Source organism: Callorhinus ursinus, unplaced genomic scaffold (assembly GCF_003265705.2).
Source record: "Callorhinus ursinus isolate GAN/ISIS: 27379988/994484 unplaced genomic scaffold, GSC_fseal_2.0 scaffold69, whole genome shotgun sequence".
Taxonomy (NCBI): Eukaryota; Metazoa; Chordata; class Mammalia; order Carnivora; family Otariidae; genus Callorhinus; species Callorhinus ursinus.
The window spans coordinates 2,365,814-2,386,789 of record NW_027397131.1 but is presented as its reverse complement, the minus strand read 5'-3'; the positions used below and the strand labels follow the sequence as shown (position 1 = coordinate 2,386,789).

Here is a 20,976-nt window from a genome sequence, read left to right as displayed (position 1 = left end):
GGGGTATTATGAGAACAGCATATGCAATCTCCGGTGTAATAATCAATTCAGACAAGGGCAATCAGGTAATAAAACTATTACGTGAAAGACTATTGGAGGACAAAGATATTCACACAGTGCCAAACTATCACCTCACTGACTACTTGCTAATAGTAAAGAGGAAAACTTACCTTTATGCTGAAGAGAGCTAGTGGTCACCACCTTAACCAAGTCATTAAACATGACATTGCCAATAATGAGACAACCTGACATCATGTGCCTCTGAACAGAATGCCCTATAAAGTATTTGTCATTATGCAGGAAACATGGTGGTAAATGATGTTTAAGAATGAATCTAATCAAGCCTCTAGACCTAATTTACAGTTTAGTAGAATGCATAATCCTTGAACATTCCTAGATTGAAAGCAAAAGCTAAAAGGATGCCTTAGGGAAAATGGGGAAATGGTGAATATGGACCGGATGATTAGATGATATAAGAGAATTACTGTTCATTTGGTTAGCTGTGATAATGGTATTGTAATTTCATTCACACACATGTACACTTTTGTTTTAGAGTTTCCTATTTTTAAGAGTTGCACATTGAAGTATTCGGGGATGAAGTGTCAATGTTGGAGACTTATGTTCAAACGGGTCAGCAAAAAATATAGATAAGAGGCTTTATAGACTCACAGCTGTAAGATAAATAAGGTCTGAAAGTGACTATAGTTGATGACACTACTGTATAATTGAAATCTGTGAAGAGAATAGAACTTAAATGTTCTCCCAAAAAAGCTTAAAAAACCTATAATCCAATAATGATTGTAGTAATGATTACACAACTGTATATTATCTGTCAAAATTATCAAATTGTACACTTACAATTGGTGAATTTTATTTTATGTAAGCTATACCGTCATAAGACAAATTAAAAATGAAATACAAAGAGCTTCAACTCCCCCCAAGAAGAACACCTAGAGAGAAAGCAAACTGGACAGCAACAGTAACTGCTGAATCTAGGTGGCATGAGTGTCACTCCAGTATTGCTTCAACTTCTTCACAAATCTGAATCATTGTCTAAGTTGAGAAAAAATAAGTAAAAATGACTTTAATAGAAGATATAACTACATGGCAGCCAGGCTTACAGAAGTAACAAACAGACTTCTTGACCCAGATAGTCATATTTAAATAAGGTAACCAGGGTATTTACTGCTAAAGAGCAGTTTTCAGGTGAATGGAAGGGCTCAAGGGAAACCTGAGGTAGGAGTAGGAACTGCCAACAGGAGAGCTGCTGTAGAGAGAGGGCAGGAATCAGCCCTGGAGAAAATGAAGACAGCAACATCACAAAGCTAGAGAATGTTGCACCTTGGTATCAGTTCAATCTTTGAGATCAGCAACTAAATTCTATTAATCTTCTCAACCTAACCCTTACCTCATGGTTTAATCTTAAAATCCTCTTTTGTACTTGAGACAAAAGTCATGCACAATGACAATTTATGTCATCAGTCCTCAGGGTCAAATATAGCCCATGGTTGTCCCCAAGTCTAAGGTCAAGTCTATACAAATTACTAGATTAATCATTTTCCTGTGAATTTGTAATGGTCAATTGTGAAACCACCACTGGGATTTCTAAGTATGGTGACTTCAGGCATCTTAATAATGGAGCTGATTGACTACAGAATCACATCAGTCACCAGGCCTTCAGCTTTTATAACCACAAGGAAAAATGAATCAATTGAAAAAAGGTCAATTCAGCTGCGCCATGTAAACACTGTTAACTGCTTTTCTGGAATTACACCCTTGTCATCAGACAAGAAAATACACATACCCTGGTTACAGTAACAGAGGGGTTCCACTATAACTGCCCTCTTACATTTAAATGCTAAAGATTCAACACATGTCTACGCCATTGCCTAGAGGTAGAAACTGCGGCTTCAGGCTCACAACCTCATTTCAGAGATATTTCTTACTTTCAAAACGTATTCAGAGTGGGTATGGGGCTAGGAAAAAGTCTAATTTTGTCTTCCAAATCTAGTCTAGCAGTATGTCTGTAAGGAAATAGAAAAACAGTGAGCCATATAATTTTACTTACTAGCTAGACAAGTTCTATCTGATCTGTGAGTCAGTTTCTTCACTTATAAAACAGAAATAACATACCTATAAAACAGGGCTGACTTACCTGCTCTGTCTGCCATAAAGGACTGATATGGTAAAATGAATACCTTGAAAATTATTTTCAAATAAAACAAATGAATTTTAAAATATCCTTTGTCTAGATTACATTTTAATTTGTTTTAGGACTATCCATATTCTATTGTACAACATGTAAGAGAAAAATTGGTAGAATTCCATTTTTACTACCTAGGTACCTAGTGAAAAACAGTTTAGACAAAATCATCTACACAGAACTCTTGTCAAAAACATCTACCTGAATCCTAGTGAAACAATTAGTCAAAAACAGATGTGGGGACTGGCATGGACTTTTCCAAAATGTCAATATAATAAAAGACAAAAAAAGAAAAAGGGGCAGTGAGTGATGGGTCCAATTTAGAAAAAAAAGGAAACAATCAAACGACATGGTGACCAGCTGCAATTTGTGATCCCTGATGGGGGTCTTGGATCAAACAATAAACAAACAATAGCAAGAACACTGTAGGGACAATTGGGATAATTTGCTCTATATATTAGGTATTATTATTTTATCAACAATAAATTTCTTGAGTGTGGTAATAATATTATGGTTATGAAGGAAATGTCCTTGTTTTTAGGGAAGAAACGTTATGCTGTTTGCTACTTATTTTCAAATGGTTCTGAAAAAAATCTCAAACTACGTAAAGAGAAAGCAAATATGGGAAAATATTAATGACAGCTGTTCATTATTCTATTCTTTCAACTCTTCTGCACATCTGAAATTTTCAAAAGGCTAAGGTGGAGAAAAGTGGACACTGCATAAACAAAACAAAACACCGTGCAAGTAATGAAAAAATTATATCAATTTTCCAATAATAAAAATATACTTTCATAAACCTAATTATCTAAGTCAAAATAAATTCACCATGTTGTAACATCGAGGTTTATTATTTAAGAGCAGCACTAATCTTCCTGATACACAAAACGGATAAATTAAGTGGACTTAATTTAAAAGGTCTCACTGAAGAATTTCCTTTAAGAAAAAGCAGTATAATTTCCAAAAGCAGGATAGAAACAGACCAAATGTTGTTATTGGAAAAGATCAGAGAAATTGACTCAAGTCCTTATAGATTAGCAACCTAGTATCCATATGTTTCTCAGGACATACAACTTTTTTTTTCAAAAGATAATTTAAAGTCAAGTAGAACATGCACCGTTAACAGATGTGATGGCTCATGCTTTACCATTGCCTTCAATTCAATCACTCCACAAGCAAGCAAAGTAAAACAACTAGAAACAATTAAGTACAGTCTATGGAGAGAAAACATGATATTCTGCTCTAGAAATGACATTAAAGTACTCCAGAGTAGGAATGCCAAAAAGGGGGCTGGGGAATACTAGGCTTGGATAACAGATGAAGATAAATTCAAGATGACGGTGTAAGTGTGTGTGCGTGCACATGCACGTGTGTGTATGTGTGTGCGCATGCATGTGTGTGTACTCGTGTGCATGCATGCATGTGTGTGTGCTTGTGTGCGCATGCATGTGTGTCTGTATGCTTGTGTGCGCATGCATGTGTGCTTGTGTGCGCATGCATGTGTGTGTGCATGCATGTGTGTGCTTGTGTGCGCATGCATGTGTGTATGTGTGTGCACATGCATGTGTGTGCTTGTGTGCACATGCATGTATGTGTGCGCGCGTGTGCATGTATGTGTGTATGTGCGTGTGCATGCATGTGTGTGCACGCATGCAGGTATGTGTGTGCACGTGCGTGCATGTGTGTGCACATGCATGTGTGTGCGTGCGTACGTGTGTGTGCTTGTGTGTGCATGTGTGTGCGCACGTGTGTGCATGGCAGGGGGTGGGGTGGGGAGGGATCAGGCTTTCCTATTCTGACACAAGGCTGGACAACTGCCCATCAATCACATAAGAAATCAGGAAGTATTCTCAGGAATGTCTTTTTATGGGTTCATTTGAATATTAACTACAAAAAGCATCACTGTAATATGAACTAACAATTTATGTTTATATAATCTCTTAAATACATGAAAAATTTAAATATCATGTTAATGTGGAGTTACATTCTCTGCTTTAAAACCTATTTACTGGTATAGATTTCCAATACTATGTTTTTTTAGGAAATATACAGTATTTCCTTTACCGGATAAGCTCTGTAATGGAGGAAAAATAGGAGTAATTTATCTTTATGAACTAATTTTTAACTTTTTATTTTTTGTTTTTATCTTTTTTAAGATTTTACTTATTTAGTTAGAAGAGAGAGATAGAAATAGCGAGAGAGCATGAAGAGGGAGGAGAGAGAGAAGCACACTCACCGCTAAGCAGGGAGCCTGACTCAGGGCTCGATTCCAGGACCCTGGGATCATGACTTGAGCTGAAGGTAGAAGCTTAAGCAACTGAGCCACCCAGGCACCCCTGAACTAACCTATTTTTTAGCAGTCCTTCCCTTTTGTCCATAAATGGTAACAATGTGAATTGTATAGAAAAGAACAAACTTTATAAAATGTTATATCTTTATTTTCAAAATAGCATTTTATTTACCTTGTTAATGGACACTACCAAAGCTGGTTCCACTTTAGCTTCAATTTCTTCTGGAGTGTAAAAACAATAAAGTTTACCCCCTCTTAAAACACAATACAACCTTCTCCAACTAATCAGGCTTTCTTCCATTTGCTGAAAAAAAATTCAAGAAACCATCAACCTTAATCATTATTTATCATCATTAAATTCAACAAAATACTTAATTATCAAAGTTACATTAGTTAAAAAAATTTTTAAATGTGATAGAGTTACCCATTAATTTAGTGTGCAATAAGTCAACAGTCCAAAATCAGAGTAAGTTAGTATCACAGAAGAAAGGTTTGGAATTCTCAAAAGCATTAAGCAAAATGGAGGTAAAGATTACCACATAACTTTTACACACATAAAATCATAAATCAATGCAGTTTTAGAAAAGCTAGTCTATTCAAACTTAGTGCTTTAAATTCCACAGCAAGCCATCTAATGACTCAAAAAAATTATAAAAATAACTCAATACTCAAAATATAATTTTCCCTTACTGTTCTCAGAACACTGGAAAATGTTGACTACCCCATAGGAATGCAAATTTTCTCTCCTCTTAATGGAATCTTTTAAAGAAAAGTTATTGATTCATTGAAGCCCATAATTAATTATTTACTGAATATAAATAACTCTGGTTATAAATAAATCAGGAGTAGGTGGCACAGAGGCAGCCTTGGAAGCCCAGAGGACTAAACTGTGCCAAAAGCTGTCTGCCAGAAAGGCCCTTCTATGAAAGGTGTGGAGCAGTCATCATCCGCTTCCACAAGGAGTCCTCTGCTGCTGACTATCCGGTTCCTGCTCTTATGAAACAGAGGAACCTGGAGAGGTAGCTCCTTAGCCATCTAAACTGCATCAGACCCCACCCTTCCCCCCTTCTCACCCCCAACCCTGTCACCCATCATTCTATGTCTAACATGGAGAAAACTGTCATTTAAAAGAAGACTTTAAAAAATACTTATTATCAGAAGGTGAAACAACTGCCAGTATATTAAGATCTAGATTGTAGCTATAATTGTAGGATATTTAAAGTCCTCCAACCTGCTGATTAAGAAATCCTGCAAATGCATCCTCAGCCATACAAGCTGGCTGGGCGACTAGGCGGCAGCACATGTTGCCATATAAGGGAAGCCAAAATGAAGACTCCTCTATTTAAACAAGATAGAAAAAAAAAATCAAATTACAAACATGTTTATTTAAGGTCATTATACATTTTTATGTTTTTTCTTTTTGCAATTTTTTTTTTGCTTTATATAAGAACATATGTAAAGGTTCATCCTACTCATATACAAGTGCCATAGTTAATGACAAAATCAAATATGAGAAAATAGATAGGATAAGATGATATTAAACTGATAGTTTATAAAACACTTTCACCTAGAATAGACATAGAACTTTTAGTTTCTTGATCTCTCATTTGAGCTTAAAGTATCTAATCAAAGGAAGTAGTTCAGGGCATATAAAGAAACTCACCTAATATAAAAAACTTCTAATAAAATGATTTTCATACGTCAAATTCTACTTTTTGCTCTGATTTTCATTATAATAGCTAGCAAAGTGATCCTCTAAATAAAACACTTCAGAGCACAGTTTCATGATAATACTTTAATAAGCCTTTTGGCTCTTCTTCTTCCCCTTCCCTTACTGAACATTAGGAGAAGCCCTCCAACATGGGCATCTGTGCCAGGGGTTGTGGGGGGAGCTGTGGTGCGCCAGAGCAAGGTGCTACAGCCAGGCAGGATGGGGAGGGTGAGTAGGAGAGCTGCCAGGCACAAGGTGTCAGAGCCTGAATGGGCTGGGGAAGATGGATGACGTGGGGGAATCTTTCCTCAGGGAGTGGTCTGGTGTGGGGGATCAAGGCCCAAGCAGAGTGAGGAGTGTCTACATGGTGTGGCTGCCCAATGCGAGGTATCAGAAGCCAAAGAGTAAGGTGAGTGCACACATTTGGCATGTGACTCAGCCATGGGAGTCAGAGTCCAAGAGCTGTGAGGACACAATCCATACATTCAGTGACCCAGAACAGTGTGTCAGAGCCCGGTGACATCTGAGAACAGGCACTGGGCATGGGGTGCCAGAGCACAGGCGGGCTGAGGGGGGTGTCCACATGGCATAAGGGAAAGGGCAGCCAGGCATGAGAACTGAAAGCCTGAGGACGTAGGCCTATGTGGGCTGTGTAAGCCTCAGCAAGGTAAGGAGTGGCCACACGGGGCAAGGGACAGCCTAGAATGAGTCAGAGCTCCCGCAAGGAGAAAAGAGCATCCATCTGGGGGAGATAGAAAAATGGCTGCCTTCAGGAAGACTGATCAAAGAAAATGCATTTTTAAAGGTAATAGAAGACAGTTTTCTCTCTGTCAGAGAAAGGAGTTACAAATGTGTAGAATGAACTTGCACTGTTGGGATTAGAACTGGATACACTGGTGTGGACTCATGGTTTCCAACATATAGAGATTAAGAAATATAAGACCACATATGTGCATATGTGTTGCTGTGCCCGCTGAGAGGGCCTGGGGAAAGCAGCACCCTAATGGTGGTACTCTTATGGCAGGGAGTATACCTAGATCCCAGACCGTGTCTTCTAAGTATTATTTCCATTAAAAAGAACTGGCATTCCTTGGAGAAATGACTGGTTCCTAGGCTGGGGCACAGAAAGTACCTGATGAGATTGAAATATCTTGTTATGCCATAAAGCAAGGAAACTACTCAATGAATGATGAAAACGCTGTCAAAAAGACAACAGAACCCATCTTGAATGTGCTCCCCTTGGCCAAACTGGAGACAACCTGAACCTTAAAGTAAGCAATATTAACCAATTTTGATGCACTGAATAAAATAGGAAAACATGAGTCCATATTGATATAAATAAATCAATGAGTAAACTGAAAGACTAATAAGAAATACACCGACATAGTTTCAAAACACTCCCCTCCTCCACACAAAATATGTATTAATTGCAAAGGGGAAACAAGAATAACTGTACAGTCGAGAAGGTGGGCAGACACCACACTAATCAAGTGATCAAAGTGAAAATTATTAGTAATGGGATGAATCGAAATTATATGCCATTTGACAGAATGCAATGAGAACTTAGCATCACTTCCGTGATATTTCTGCCAGAGATGCATATCCTAAATCTTATCCCAAGAAAACATCAGACAAACCCAAATATAGGGACCTTCTACAAAATAAGAGACTATGATTTTTAAAAATGTCAAGGTTATAAATGACAAAAAAAAGAAGAACTGGTCCAGTTTGAAAGAAACTGAAAAAAGAATGATAATTAAAAGCAATGCAGGATTCTGCACTGGCTCCTTTTGTCATGAAAGACATTATTGGGACAATAAGCAACACTTTAATAGAGTCTGATGATTAAAGGTGGTAATGTATTAATATTCATTTCCTGACTTGGAGAGTGGTAGTGATGTAGCCCATGTCCTACAGTAGGAAATACATACTAACATATTTGGGGCTAATGGAGAATCATGTAAACAACTTGCTCTCATGTATTTTGGGGGGGGAAGATCTTGACATTTAACTTGTAATTTTTCTGTAAGTGTGCAATTGTTTAAAAAAGTTCTTTCAAAAAACATTAAGATATTCCTTTAATGTAGTGTGTAGGTGGGCATAGAGCTTTCACATTTGCATAATTCTCTGTATTAGGGTCTAAATAAAAACCCAATATATGGCCCTTTGCCCACACTCGACCACACGAAAATGATTTTCAAAGTTTCTACTGCATCCCTGTTGGTAATGACTATAAAATGGCTAGCTATTGGCTCTGACTATTATTGACGCAAAAGTCTTAATAATTCTGGAAAATAAAACATTTTTAGGTAAAAATACAATTATATTATATATAGATGCCATGCCAAGGTTTGGTACATCAGTAATATGAAAAAGACCAGCCGAAATGAAGTATACAAAGTAAAACAAAGTTTTTAACAACCAGCTTGCTCATCATTCTACTATAGAATAGAACACAACAAATTGCCTGGGACTATTAAAATCTTTTTTATTAATACCTTGGTAAAGCTGCTATCTTTCAGAAATAAAGGGTTTGAACTAGGAGAAATAAATGCATAAATACAAAAAAGGCAATGACTCTAAAACACAGACATAAATAAATAAATAAATATGAGAATCTCTTTTCCTAAAATAGGCAGGAAATGAAATAAAAATTGCATAAAAGCAGGCATCTAAGTAATACATCTGAAATCAACTTTGTGAGTTATGAATTTAAAGTTTGAAAGCAAATTTCTTTATATAGCAATCCCAGATTTATGAATGGCTTATGTTCTAAATATCTGTAAGCTAGTTGTATTTAAGTTAGGATGCACTTTCTAAAAAAAATAGAATCATAAATGATGATTAGTGTTTCAGACGAGTTCATAAAGTTTCTCCAATCAATAATGTATCTGGAACCTAAATACCACATGTAACCATGTGCTTCTCTGTTAAAATAAGTTTAGATTTCATAGCACGCAGAGAAAAATAATTTCTTCCTGATTGCAGTCCTTAAAAAGGGATATTGGATGTAGAATTCCTTTTTCTACAGACTCCTTGCCACATACTCTGCAATCACCTGTCCCTTCTAACCTAGGTTTCTTTATAGCTCAGGACCCCTGTAGAATGAAGTGTAGAGTCACAGCTGCTTCTCTTGACTTCTGACAAGAAATATGGCATCTAGGCTAGTTACTTCACCTATCTGAGTATCAAGTCTTCATTTTTAAAAATACTACCTTCTTAGGTAGGAGGGTTGTGAAAATCACAAAGTGTAAATGGCATCTATCATTGTGTCTGGCACACAGTAGCTGCTTCTCATAATTTCATATCCAGGGCAGTCTCACTCTCAAAACCACACCCTTTCCATTTTCAGAGCTGTCTCTGTCCTTGTGCAACATAACTAATCGAAATATTTAATTCTTTTCTAACCAAGGGCGGCATTAGGACAAGATGAAACAGGAAGTGAAAAAGCAATTTGACTTTTCACTACTTAAAGATTTTATCTAATTCATTTGTAGTTTCAAATGGGGAACAAAATGGTGTTTAAAAATGACAGCAACAACAAAAACAAAACACAGGCAAGGGAAAGAATCCAGATAACATCTCAGTTCCGTGTGAGTCAATCTTCACAATGTGGTTTCATTGTTTTATAAAAAGCATAAAAATTTCTTGATGACAAAGATATCATTTTAGCTTTTCCTTTCAATTATCAAGAATAATAAAACTGAGTTATAAATTTTTAAAATTCTAGTATTTCCTCTTGATTTTATAGACATATTTAGGAAAACCCACTATATTAACGTAGATTTATATTAATGAATAAATTTGAGGATGGCTTTTTGCTGTATAAAATTGTTTCCTTTAAATTACAATATTTCTTATTTTTCAAAATATGATTTCCAAGATTTTAATTTACCCACACTCCTAGGAATATACATACGTATTATATAAAGAGTTAGGCACATATGTTACTATTTCTTAAATTTTTTTCTGTGGAGCCTACAAGTTCCAAAGTCAACAGTTTTTGGGTGTTATTATTTTAGGCATAGGTCTTCTCACAGTCTTTAATATGTTAGTCTGGATTGTGTTTCTCTAAAACAGAGCCATACCACACAGTTCCCATGCTGATCTGCCCATGAGCATTTTATTAAATAAGAATCTAGTACTATCTTACAGAACACTGAAGACAACTGAGGAATCACTGCTAAATTAATGCTTCCTTTATGAATTGTATTCCTTTCCACAACTTTTCAGATGATTTGGTTGAAAGAATGGACCCTTTCATCATCAATTCCATTATTCACACATTGATAGTATTTTGATTCTTTAGGTGCTTTAGCAGTCATCATCCCCAACCAGAAAGCATAGCAGAAAGAGCGCAGCCTGTCCTGGATTATTTAAAGTCTGGCTCACCCACTTCCTAGCTACATGATCCAGCATGTTATTTTCTCTAGGCTGCAATTCACCCATCTGTAAAATGTAAATGACAATAAAATGAGGAACTTGTGAAGGTCACAGAGCTAGCCAATGGTAGAACTAGAACAGGAGTCCAAGGCTGATGGCTCCACAGTCCAGGCTATTAATCACTTCATTGTAACATTTCTTTATAGATATATCTCACAGATACTAGCAATGAAAACTGCTACAAAGTATTTATTTATTTACATTTTATTGTGGTAAGAACACCTAACAGGAGATCTATCCTCTTACCAGATTTTTAAGTGCACAATACAGTACTGTTAACAATAGGCAGTGCATTGTGCAGATCTCTAGAACTTACCCACCTTGCATACCTGAAATTTTATGCCCGTTATTTAGCAACTCCTTCTTTCCCCTGGCAACTGCCATTCTATGCCTGCGTCTCTGAATCTGACTATTTTAGTTACCTCATATAAGTGGAATCAGGCAGTATTTGTCCTTCTGTGACTGTCTATTTCAGTTAGCATGATGTCCTCAAGGTGCATTCACGTTGCCACATACGGCAGAATTTTTTTCCTTTTTAAGGCTGAATAGTATTTCACAGAACAGTGTCTGACACATAATAGACACTCAACATATGATGGTAATTTTTATAATTCTAGAGAACTGACACAAATGAAATGACAATATAAACTCCATCTGCCAGATTTTCTGATGAAACCGATAATGCTAATTCTATAATGGACTTCAAGTTTTGGGTGATGGAAGTCTAGATTGTTCAGACCAAACTTCCCACTGAAAACTCCTGAAAATGCTGAATCAAATATAGTTAAATTTTTTTCCCAGAGCAACAAAGAGGTAACAACACTATAAGAAATTACCAGTACAAATCTGATAGATGAGAACCAGTGAGTTAAGTGAGCACAGAAGCTGTGTTTGTCCTGAGAGCATTTGCCAATCCCAGCAAGTCTGAATTTATGATTTAATGATCTTGCAAGATGAGGAAGCAGAAATCAAAGTCTAGGGCCTGAACAATGTAACCAGTTTAATGGGAGATCCTCCTCATGCTAGGCTGATATCCTGAAGGAATCACCAACAGGGTAGTGGTGAACTAGAAATAATCCAAGCCCAGGAGTCTCAATGCCTAGAGGCGGGGGATAGAAGGGGCCCAGAGAAACTCAGACACGATCTTTGGGTAAAGCGGGCCTAGACTGATAGTCCCCCTAGGTGCCTGCCAGAAGCAAACAGAAACATTATGCATCAATTTATTCCTGTATGTAAACTTTTGATTATGATAACAAGTATATGAAGACATTCAAGGAATTGAAACATCATGAGAACCACTAGAAAAAGACAACAGAAATAGATCCAGAAAGACATTATTATATATCTGTATTATTAGTCATAGACTATAAAAGAGCCTTTTTACTAAAAACCTAAAAGATAACATTGACAATGCATGCAGGAAATACAAAGTTCCAGAGCAAATCTGAAAAAGTCAAATAGAACTTCCAGAGCCAAGAAATACAAGAACAGAAATGAAGAACTCTTGGGCAGCTGGGTGATAGACATTTGGGAGGGTATGTGCTATGCTGAGCGCTGTGAACTCTGTAAGACTGTTGAATCACAGATCTGTACCCCTGAAACAAATAATACATTATATGTTAAAAACAAAAAAGAAGAAGAAGAAGAAGAAGATAGCAGGAGGGGAAGAATGAAGGGGGGGAAATCGGATCAGAGGGGGAGACGAACCATAAGAGACTATGGACTCTGAAAAACAAACTGAGGGTTCTAGAGGGGAGGGGGTTGGGGGGATGGGTTAGCCTGGTGATGGGTATTAAAGAGGGCACATTCTGCATAGAACACTGGGTGTTATGCACAAACAATGAATCATGGAACACTACAACAAAAACTAATGATGTAATGTATGGTGATTAACATAACATAATAAAAAAAAGAAATGAAGAACTCTTGGTATATAGGTTTAACAGCATATCAGATGGAGCTGCAGAGAGAATAAAGGAAATAGAACATAGTTCATAAAGCAATCCAGAAAAGCATTAAAGACAGACAAAAAGATAAAAAATACATCATAAAGGGTAAGAAACATAGAGGATAAAGCCAGAAAGATGGACACAGGTTTAACAGGAATGCTAGAAGAAAAGCAAGAGGATGGAACAGAGGCTCTCTGAGTAGCAAAGTGAGATTTTTGTTCAGAACTAATGAAAGATACCAATCAGTAATTTAAGAAGTTAAAGGAGTTCCAAAAGCAGCATAAATGAAATTATATTCTACACCTATATTATAACGAAACTTCAGAAAACCAAAGACAAAGAGAAAATAAAGTTACCTTCCCAGAAGTGACACACTGACAAATGATTTTCAATAGCTACTAAAAGAAGCCAGAAGAGAGTGCAATTATATCTTTAATATTCAAAAAGAAAAAATTGAAACTGCCAAAATCCTATATCCTATAAAAGATACCTTTCAAGAATGAAGCAAAATAGAGTCATCTTCAGACAAACACAAGAACAAAGAAGTATGGTACTGGTGGAACACACTAAATGAAATTCTAAGGATTATACTTAAAGCATAAGGGAAGTAATCCCAGATGTGAGATATAAGGTACAAATAGTACACAGAAACTTATAGGTAAATCTAAGTAAATACAAAATGTATAAAACATCTTGTGAACTTTAAAAATCAAATAGAATTATAATATACAACAATAGCACACAGGTCAGAGAAATGGAGTTCTTTTTTTTAATAATTTTTATTGTTATGTTAATCACCATACCTTACATCATTAGTTTTTGATGTAGTGTTCCATGATTCATTGTTTGTGCATAACACCCAGTGCTCCACGCAGAATGTGCCCTCTTTAATACCCATCACCAGGCTAACCCATCCCCCATCCCCCTCCCCTCTAGAACCCTCAGTTTGTTTCTCAGAGTCCATCGTCTCTCATGGTTCATCTCCCCCTCTGACTTACTCCCCTTCCTTCTTCCCCTCCTGCTATCTTCTTCTTCTTTTTTTTTTTTCCCTAACATATATTGCATTATTTGTTTCAGAAGTACAGATCCGTGATTCAACAGTCTTGTACAATTCACAGTGCTCACCATAGCACATACCCTCCCCAATGTCTATCACACAGCCACCCAATCCCTCCCACCTGAGAAATGGAGTTTAACTGTTTGAAAGTCCTTGCATTGTCTAAGAAAACAGTAAAACCATCTTTTAATTTTAGACTTTAATAAGTATGATTAATGACATTTCTAAAAGTAATTTCTGAAAGATGAGAAAAAGAATTATAACTTTACTTAGAACAAGGAAAAAGTGAAATGATAAAATTATCAATCCTTAAAAAGGCAAGAAAGAACAGAAAAACACATGGTATGTGTAAAATCAATAGCAAACACAGGATATGAAGGGAGATTTAAGCCCAAATATTTAATATCATATAATATGGCTTATAAACTATTTGGTATTAAATGTAAAATGACTAAATGCTCCATTAAAAACACAAAGATTGTCAAATTGGATAAAAATTAAAATCCAGTATATAATCCTGTTTGAAGAGGCATATCTACAATATAAAAATAAGTACAGTTTAAGGTAAAAGAGTGGAAGAAAATGCACAATTTAAAAATTGTGCATCAGGGGCTCCTGGGTGGTTCAGTCAGTTGCATGTCCAACTCTTGATCTTAGAGTTGAGTTCAAGCCTCACATTGAGCTCCAGTGTGGCGTCCCCTTAAAAATACATTGTGTGCATCAAATAGCAAAGGCTCAAATAATATAAAGCAAAAATAGATGTAACTGTGAGAACTAGAAAAATCTACAAGCACAGCAGATTTTATCACACCTCTCATAGTAATATAGAGTATATAGACTACAATAATTACTTCTAACAAACAATTAGAATATATAGAAAAGACAGCTGGATAAAAACACTGACAAGCCTATTACAAGAATGATAATAAAAAGACAAGAGAATATACAGAAAGCCAGTATCAAATAGAAAGGAGGAACATCACTATAGATGCTGGGGAAATTCCATAAAACTACCATTAAGAAGTTAATGCTTATGAACCTCAAATTTTAGTTTATTTAATTTATGTTTTATTTTTTGAGAGAGAGAGCATGCACGTGTGCAAGTGGTCGGGGGGAGGGGGAGAGGGAGAGGGAGAGAGAGAATCTTAAGTAGGCTCCACTCTCAACAAGGAGCCCAACACGGGTACAATCTGACAACCCTAAGATGACCTGAGCCAAAATCAAGAGCTGGATGCTTAACCGACTGAGCCGCCCAGGTGCCCCCATGAACCTCAAATTTTAGATAAAATAGATGCATATATATAAAAATATAACTTACTAAACCTGACTCAAGAAAGAGTAAACCTAAAGAACCTTGTAACTATTAAAAATAATTGAATAGTGTTATAGTGATATAACCATACAATGAAATACTATAAGCAATATAATACTGAATGAACAAAAACCAAGTTGCCAAGAAGACATAATGTGATTTTATCCATATAAAGTTCAAACCAGAAAAAACTAAATTGTATTATTTAGAGAAGCACACATAGGTGGTAAAACCAAAAATAAATGCAAGGAAGTGAATACCATAAAAACTGGGATACATTTACACCTAGAATAATTAAGAAGTAATGTTGGCAATGTTCTTTCTTGACATGAAGGTAGTTATGCATATATTCATCTCATAATTATTTGTTACATTGTACATTTACGTTTTAAGAACGTTTCTGTATTTTTAATGTAATTTTTAGTGCAAAATCTAAAAATATTCTTGTAAAATCATCTATTTCATCAGTATGGAGTCACCCACCTTTACAACAATAAGTATAAGTAAGGTTGTACATAATTTTATATATTCTCCTTCAGAAAATGGACAAGAATAAATAACTCAAATTATATTTCTAAACTACTTTGCCATCACCACTCTGTATTTTTCCTTATAGGTAAAATAATCTGGGAGAATGGAGAATACTCTTGTTAAATTTTACAAATCTTTCTAATCACTTAGCTCCCTTCTTCAACTTGTTATATTATTTTTTTAGATAAACTACAACTACCAGTATCACCCAGAGAGAAAAGGGTTCAGATTAATTCAGCCCTACCTTCTCCTATATTCTCTGTTTCTACCAACAGGAGGGTTGGCTTCCTCAATTTCAACTTCAAAAATAAGACAGGTCTTCGACTGCCAACTAGAGGGGTGGTAAAGTAATCAATTTCAAGTCAAAGACAAAGATTCAGAATACACAAAATCTTTCTATCCTCACTAAGCTAGCCTCACAAACAAATCTCTGGCAAATGGCATGGAAAAAGAAAAACAATTTTTTTTTCTCTTTAAGGGAAAAGGAATAGACATATTAGAAAAAACCCACAGATAAACGCATGCCTACATTATTTAAGCCAACATCTGCTTCAGAGGAGCATATTAAAATTAGAAATTATTACTGTCACCACGTTATCTATTAACATAACATATGTAATAAGTAAAATATAGACTATACTCACCATTTCCATTAATAGACAGATTATGGGTCTTGAAACTATCCTCAGCACTTTCCAAGGTCAGAGTAGTATGAGCCAGCAAATTATACTTTGCACCACTAGTAATAGGGAGAAATAAGACATACTTTGAGTATTTTAGTATATTTTCTACTACATAAAATATTTAGATGTTCAATAACAGAAAATAAACAACCTGATTGAAAAACAGGCTGAGGTCTTTAATAGATATTTCTCCAAAGAAGATATACAAATGGCCAATAAAAACATGAAAATGCTTAAGATCACGAATCATTAGAAAATGCAAATCAAATCCACAATGAGCAGGGCGCCTGGGTGGCTCAGTCAATTGAACATCTGACTCTCATTTTCAGCTCAGGTCATTATCTCAGAGTTGTTAGATTGAGCCCCGCATCCACCTCTGTGTTCAGCACAAAGTCTGCTTGAGATTCTCTGGCTCTCGCTCTGCCCTGCCCCACATTACGTACAAGCGCGTGTGCTCTTTCTCTCAAATAAATAAATATTTTAATATTTAAATAAAAAAATACAAGGAGGGGGCGGAGCAAGATGGCGGAGGAGTAGGAGACCTAGATTTAGTCTGGTCTCAGGAATTCAGCTGAATAGGGATCAAACCATTCTGAACACCTATGAACTCAACAGATCGAAGAGGAGAGTAGCAACAACTCTCTTAACAGAGAAGCGACCACTTTCTGGAAGGTGGGATGTGCGGAGAAGTGAATCCAAGGCGATATTCGGGAGGATAGACGGCGGGGGAGGGGGGCTCGGCCGGCCGCTTCTGGCAAGTGATAGAGCCGCAGAGCACAAAATCGGAACTTTTAGAAGTCGGCTCTGCTGAAGGACGTTGCTGCAGTGCCTAAGCGGGGGGTGGAATCCTCCCGGGACAGTGTGGTCTCAGGACCCTTGGGGCCACAGAAAGACCGGGGGTGCCTGAGTGCGGCAGAGCTCCCATGTATCGGAGCGGGGAAGCCAGCTGCAGAGACGAAGCCGAGGCGTGGGCTCTCAGCTCAGGGTGGCCATAAACTGTAATCCACGGCCCAGTCAGGCCACTGCTCCTGCAGCAGGGGCTCAACAAGCGGCAGAGCTGGGGAGACTCCCCTTTCTCCCCTGGGAGGAGCGGCGCGGGAACACACCGCAGGGATCTGCTGGGTTTGGAGACTCCACACGGGGTCGGGTGCTAGAGACAGAAACGCTCGGTCACAGGCCGGGTGAGCACGGAGTGCGGCCGGAGACCAGGGAGACGGGAGTGACTGCTTTTCTCTGGGGGCGCACTGAAGAGCGGGACCCTGAGTTCTCAGCTCCTCCGGGTGGAGATTGGGAGGCCACCATTTTCACCCTGATCCTCCAAAGCTGTACCGAGAGCTTGCAGGGAACAAAAGCTCCTGAGAGCAAACCCGAGCAGCTTGCTTAGCCCGGAGAACAAGGGCGGGGCAATTCAGCCTCCGGCAAAGACATTTGGAAACCACGGCAACAGGCCCTTCCCCCAGAAGATCAGCACGAACAGCCAGCAAGCCAAGACCAAGTTTACCGATCAAGGAGAACGGGAGAACTCCAGCGCTAGGGGAATACTGCACATAGAATTCATGGCTTTTTTTTTACCATAATTCATTAGTTCATCAAAGTTAATTTTTTAACTGTTTTTTTTTTAATTTTTCTTTTTCCCTTTTTCGACCAGCATCTTATCAATCCTTTTAAAAAAAAAAAAAAAACATTTTTTTACTTTTCATTTTTAGAGTCATATTTTATCCCTTCATAGTAGTTACCCTTATTTTTGGCATATATATATATATATATGTTGTTCTCTCTTTAAAATTTTGAGATACAGTTTCTTCTAACAGATCAAAATATACCCTAAATCACTAGTGTATGGCTTTCTTATACTCTCCTGCCTGATCACATTCTCTCCCTTTTTTCTTTTTTTTTTTTTTTAAATCTTCTTTCTTTTTTCAAACAACTTATCTTGTCAATTCTTTTTATAAAATTTTTTATAATTTTCATCTTTACAGTCATCTTCCATCCCTTCATTGTATCAACCCTTATTTTGTACATATATGTGTCTTTCTTCCTTTAAATTTTAGGAGGCACTTTTTTCTAACAGACCAAAATACACCCAAAATCTAGTGTGTGGCACTGATCTATGCACTAGCCTGATCATATTTGATCATATTCTGCCTTTTTTGTATTGTTCTGTTTCTGTTTTTATCTTTCTTTTTCTTTTTTCCTCTTTCTTTTTTCTTTCTTCCCCTTTTTCTTCCCCTGGTTTCAGGTCCTTTCTGATTTGTATACAGTATATTTGCTGGGGACGTTGTTAACTGGTTAGCATTTTGTTCTCTCATTCATCTATTCCCCTCTGGACAAAATGACAAGACGAAAAAAATCACCTCAGCAAAAAGAACAAGAGGTAGTACCGTCAGCGAGGGACCTACTCAATACGGACATTAGTACGATGTCGGACCTAGAGTTCAGAATCATGACTTTAAAGATACTAGCTGGGCTTGAAAAAAGTGTGGAAGTTATTAGAGAAACCCTTTCTGGAGAAATAAAAGAACTAAAATCTAACCAAGTCGAAATCAAAAAGGCTATTGATGAGGTACAATCAAAAATGGGGGCACTAACTGCTAGGATAAATGAGGCAGAAGAGAGAATGAGTGATATAGAAGACCAAATGATGGAAAACAAAGAGGCTGAGAAAAAGAGAGATAAACAACTACAGGATCACGAGGGCAGAATTCGAGAGAGAACTGATACGATAAGACAAAACATTAGAATAATTGGGATCCCAGAAGAAGAAGAAAGAGAGAGAGGGGCAGAAGGTATATTGGAGCAAATAATAGCAGAGAACTTCCCTAATGTGAGGAAGGAAACAGGCATCAAATCCAGGAGGCACAGAGAACCCCTCTCAAAATCAATAATAATAGGCCAACACCCCAACATCTAATAGTAAAACTTACGAGTCTCAGAGACAAAGAGAAAATCCTGAAAGCAGCTCGGGAGAAGAGATATGTAACCTATAATGGTAGAAACATTAGATGGGCAACAGACCTATCCACAGAGACCTGGCAGGCCAGAAAGGACTGGCAAGATATCTTCAGAGCACTAAACGAGAAAAATATGCAGCCAAGAATACTATAGCCAGTTAGGCTGTCATTGAAAATAGAAGGAGAGATAAAAAGCTTCCACAACAAACAAAAACCAAAGGAATTTGCAAACATGAAACCAGCCCTCCAAGAAATATTGAAAGGGGTCCTCTAAGCAAAGAGAGAGCCTAAAAGCAGCATAGATCAGAAAGGAACACAGACAATATACAGTAACAGTCACCTTACAGGCAATACAATGGCACTAAATTCATACCTTTCAATAGTTACCCTGAATGTAAATGGGCTAAATGCCCCAATCAAAAGACACAGGCTATCAGATTGGATTAAAACACAAGACCCATCAATATGCTGTCTGCAAGAGACTCATTTTAGACCCAAAGACACCCCCAGATTGAAAGTGAGGGGGTGGAAAACCATTTACCATGCTAATGGACACCAAAAGAAAGCTGGGGTGGCAATCCTTATATCAGACAAATTAGATTTTAAAACAAAGATGGTAATAAGAGATGAGGAAGGACACTATATCCTACTTAAAGGGTCTATCCAACAAGAAGATCTAACAATTGTAAATATCTATGCCCCGAACATGGGAACAGCCAATTATATAAGGCAATTAATAACAAAAGCGAAGAAACACATTGACAACAATACAATAATAGTGGGGGACTTCAACATCCCCCTGACTGAAATGGACAGAGCATCTAAGCAAAAGCTCAACAAGGAAATTGAATGACACACTGGACCAAATGGACTTCACAGACATATTCAGAACATTCCATCCCAAAGCAACGGAATACACATTCTTCTCTAGTGCCATGGAACATTCTCCAGAATTGATCACATCCTAGGTCACAAATCAGGTCTCAACCAGTACCAAAAGATTGGGATTATTCCCTGCATATTTTCAGACTACAATGCTTTGAAACTAGAACTCAATCACAAGAGGAAAGTCGGAAAGAACTCAAATACATGGAGGCTAAAGAGCATCCTACTAAAGAATGAATGGGTCAACCAGGAAATTAAAGAAGAATTTAAAAAATTCATGGAAACCAATGAAAATGAAAACACAACTGTTCAAAATCTTTGGGATACAAAAAGGTAGTCCTGAGAAGAAAGTATATAGCAACACAAGCCCTTCTCAAGAAACAAGAAAGTTCTCAAATACACAACCCAACCCTACACCTAAAGGAGCTGGAGAAAGAACAGCAAAAAAAGCATAAACCCAGCAGGAGAAGAGAAATAATAAAGATCAGAGCAGAAAGCAATGAAATAGAAACCAAAAGAACAGTAGAACAGATCAACGAAACTAGGAGCTGGTTCTTTGAAAGAATTAACAAGATTAATAAACCCCTGGCCAGACTTCTCAAAAAGAAAAGAGAAATGACCCAAATCAACAAGATCATGAATGAAAGAGGAGCGATCACAACCAACACCAAAGAAATACAAACAATTATAAGAACATCTTATGAGCAACTCTATGCCAGCAAATTAGATAACCTGGAAGAAATGGGTGCATTCCTAGAGATGTATCAACTACCAAAATTGAACCAGGAAGAAATAGAAAACCTGAACAGACCTATAGCCACTAAGGAAATTGAAGCAGTCATCAAAAATCTCCAAGAAACAAAAGCCCGGGGCCAGATGGCTTCCCAGGGGAATTCTACCAAACATTTAAAGAAGAATGAGTACCTATTCTCCTGAAACTGTTCCAAAAAATAGAAATGGA

At 37.2% G+C, this 20,976-nt stretch overlaps 1 protein-coding gene and 1 long non-coding RNA gene across 8 annotated transcripts in view; one reads left to right on the top strand and one right to left on the bottom strand.

The window, feature by feature from the left end:
• The window catches only part of RTKN2 (rhotekin 2), an 84,381-nt gene that overhangs the window by 18,332 nt on the left and 45,073 nt on the right, over positions 1-20,976 (bottom strand). For 3 of the 5 annotated variants that reach the window (XM_073886191.1, XM_073886192.1, XM_073886194.1), the window contains 4 exons: positions 16,141-16,235; positions 15,741-15,827; positions 5,725-5,831; positions 4,666-4,797 (listed from right to left, as the gene is read on the bottom strand). In XM_073886191.1, the coding sequence (XP_073742292.1) occupies positions 4,666-4,797; positions 5,725-5,831; positions 15,741-15,827; positions 16,141-16,235 (421 nt within the window). The remainder of the gene's footprint in view (positions 1-4,665; positions 4,798-5,724; positions 5,832-15,740; positions 15,828-16,140; positions 16,236-20,976) is intronic. The other 2 variants (XM_073886193.1, XM_025850331.2) reach the window with 1 other exon arrangement.
• Positions 6,766-20,976, top strand: part of LOC141371349 (uncharacterized) — a 52,795-nt gene continuing 38,584 nt past the window's right edge. For all 3 annotated transcript variants that reach the window (XR_012376246.1, XR_012376247.1, XR_012376245.1), the window contains exon 1: positions 6,766-7,009. This is a non-coding gene — a long non-coding RNA (uncharacterized lncRNA). The remainder of the gene's footprint in view (positions 7,010-20,976) is intronic.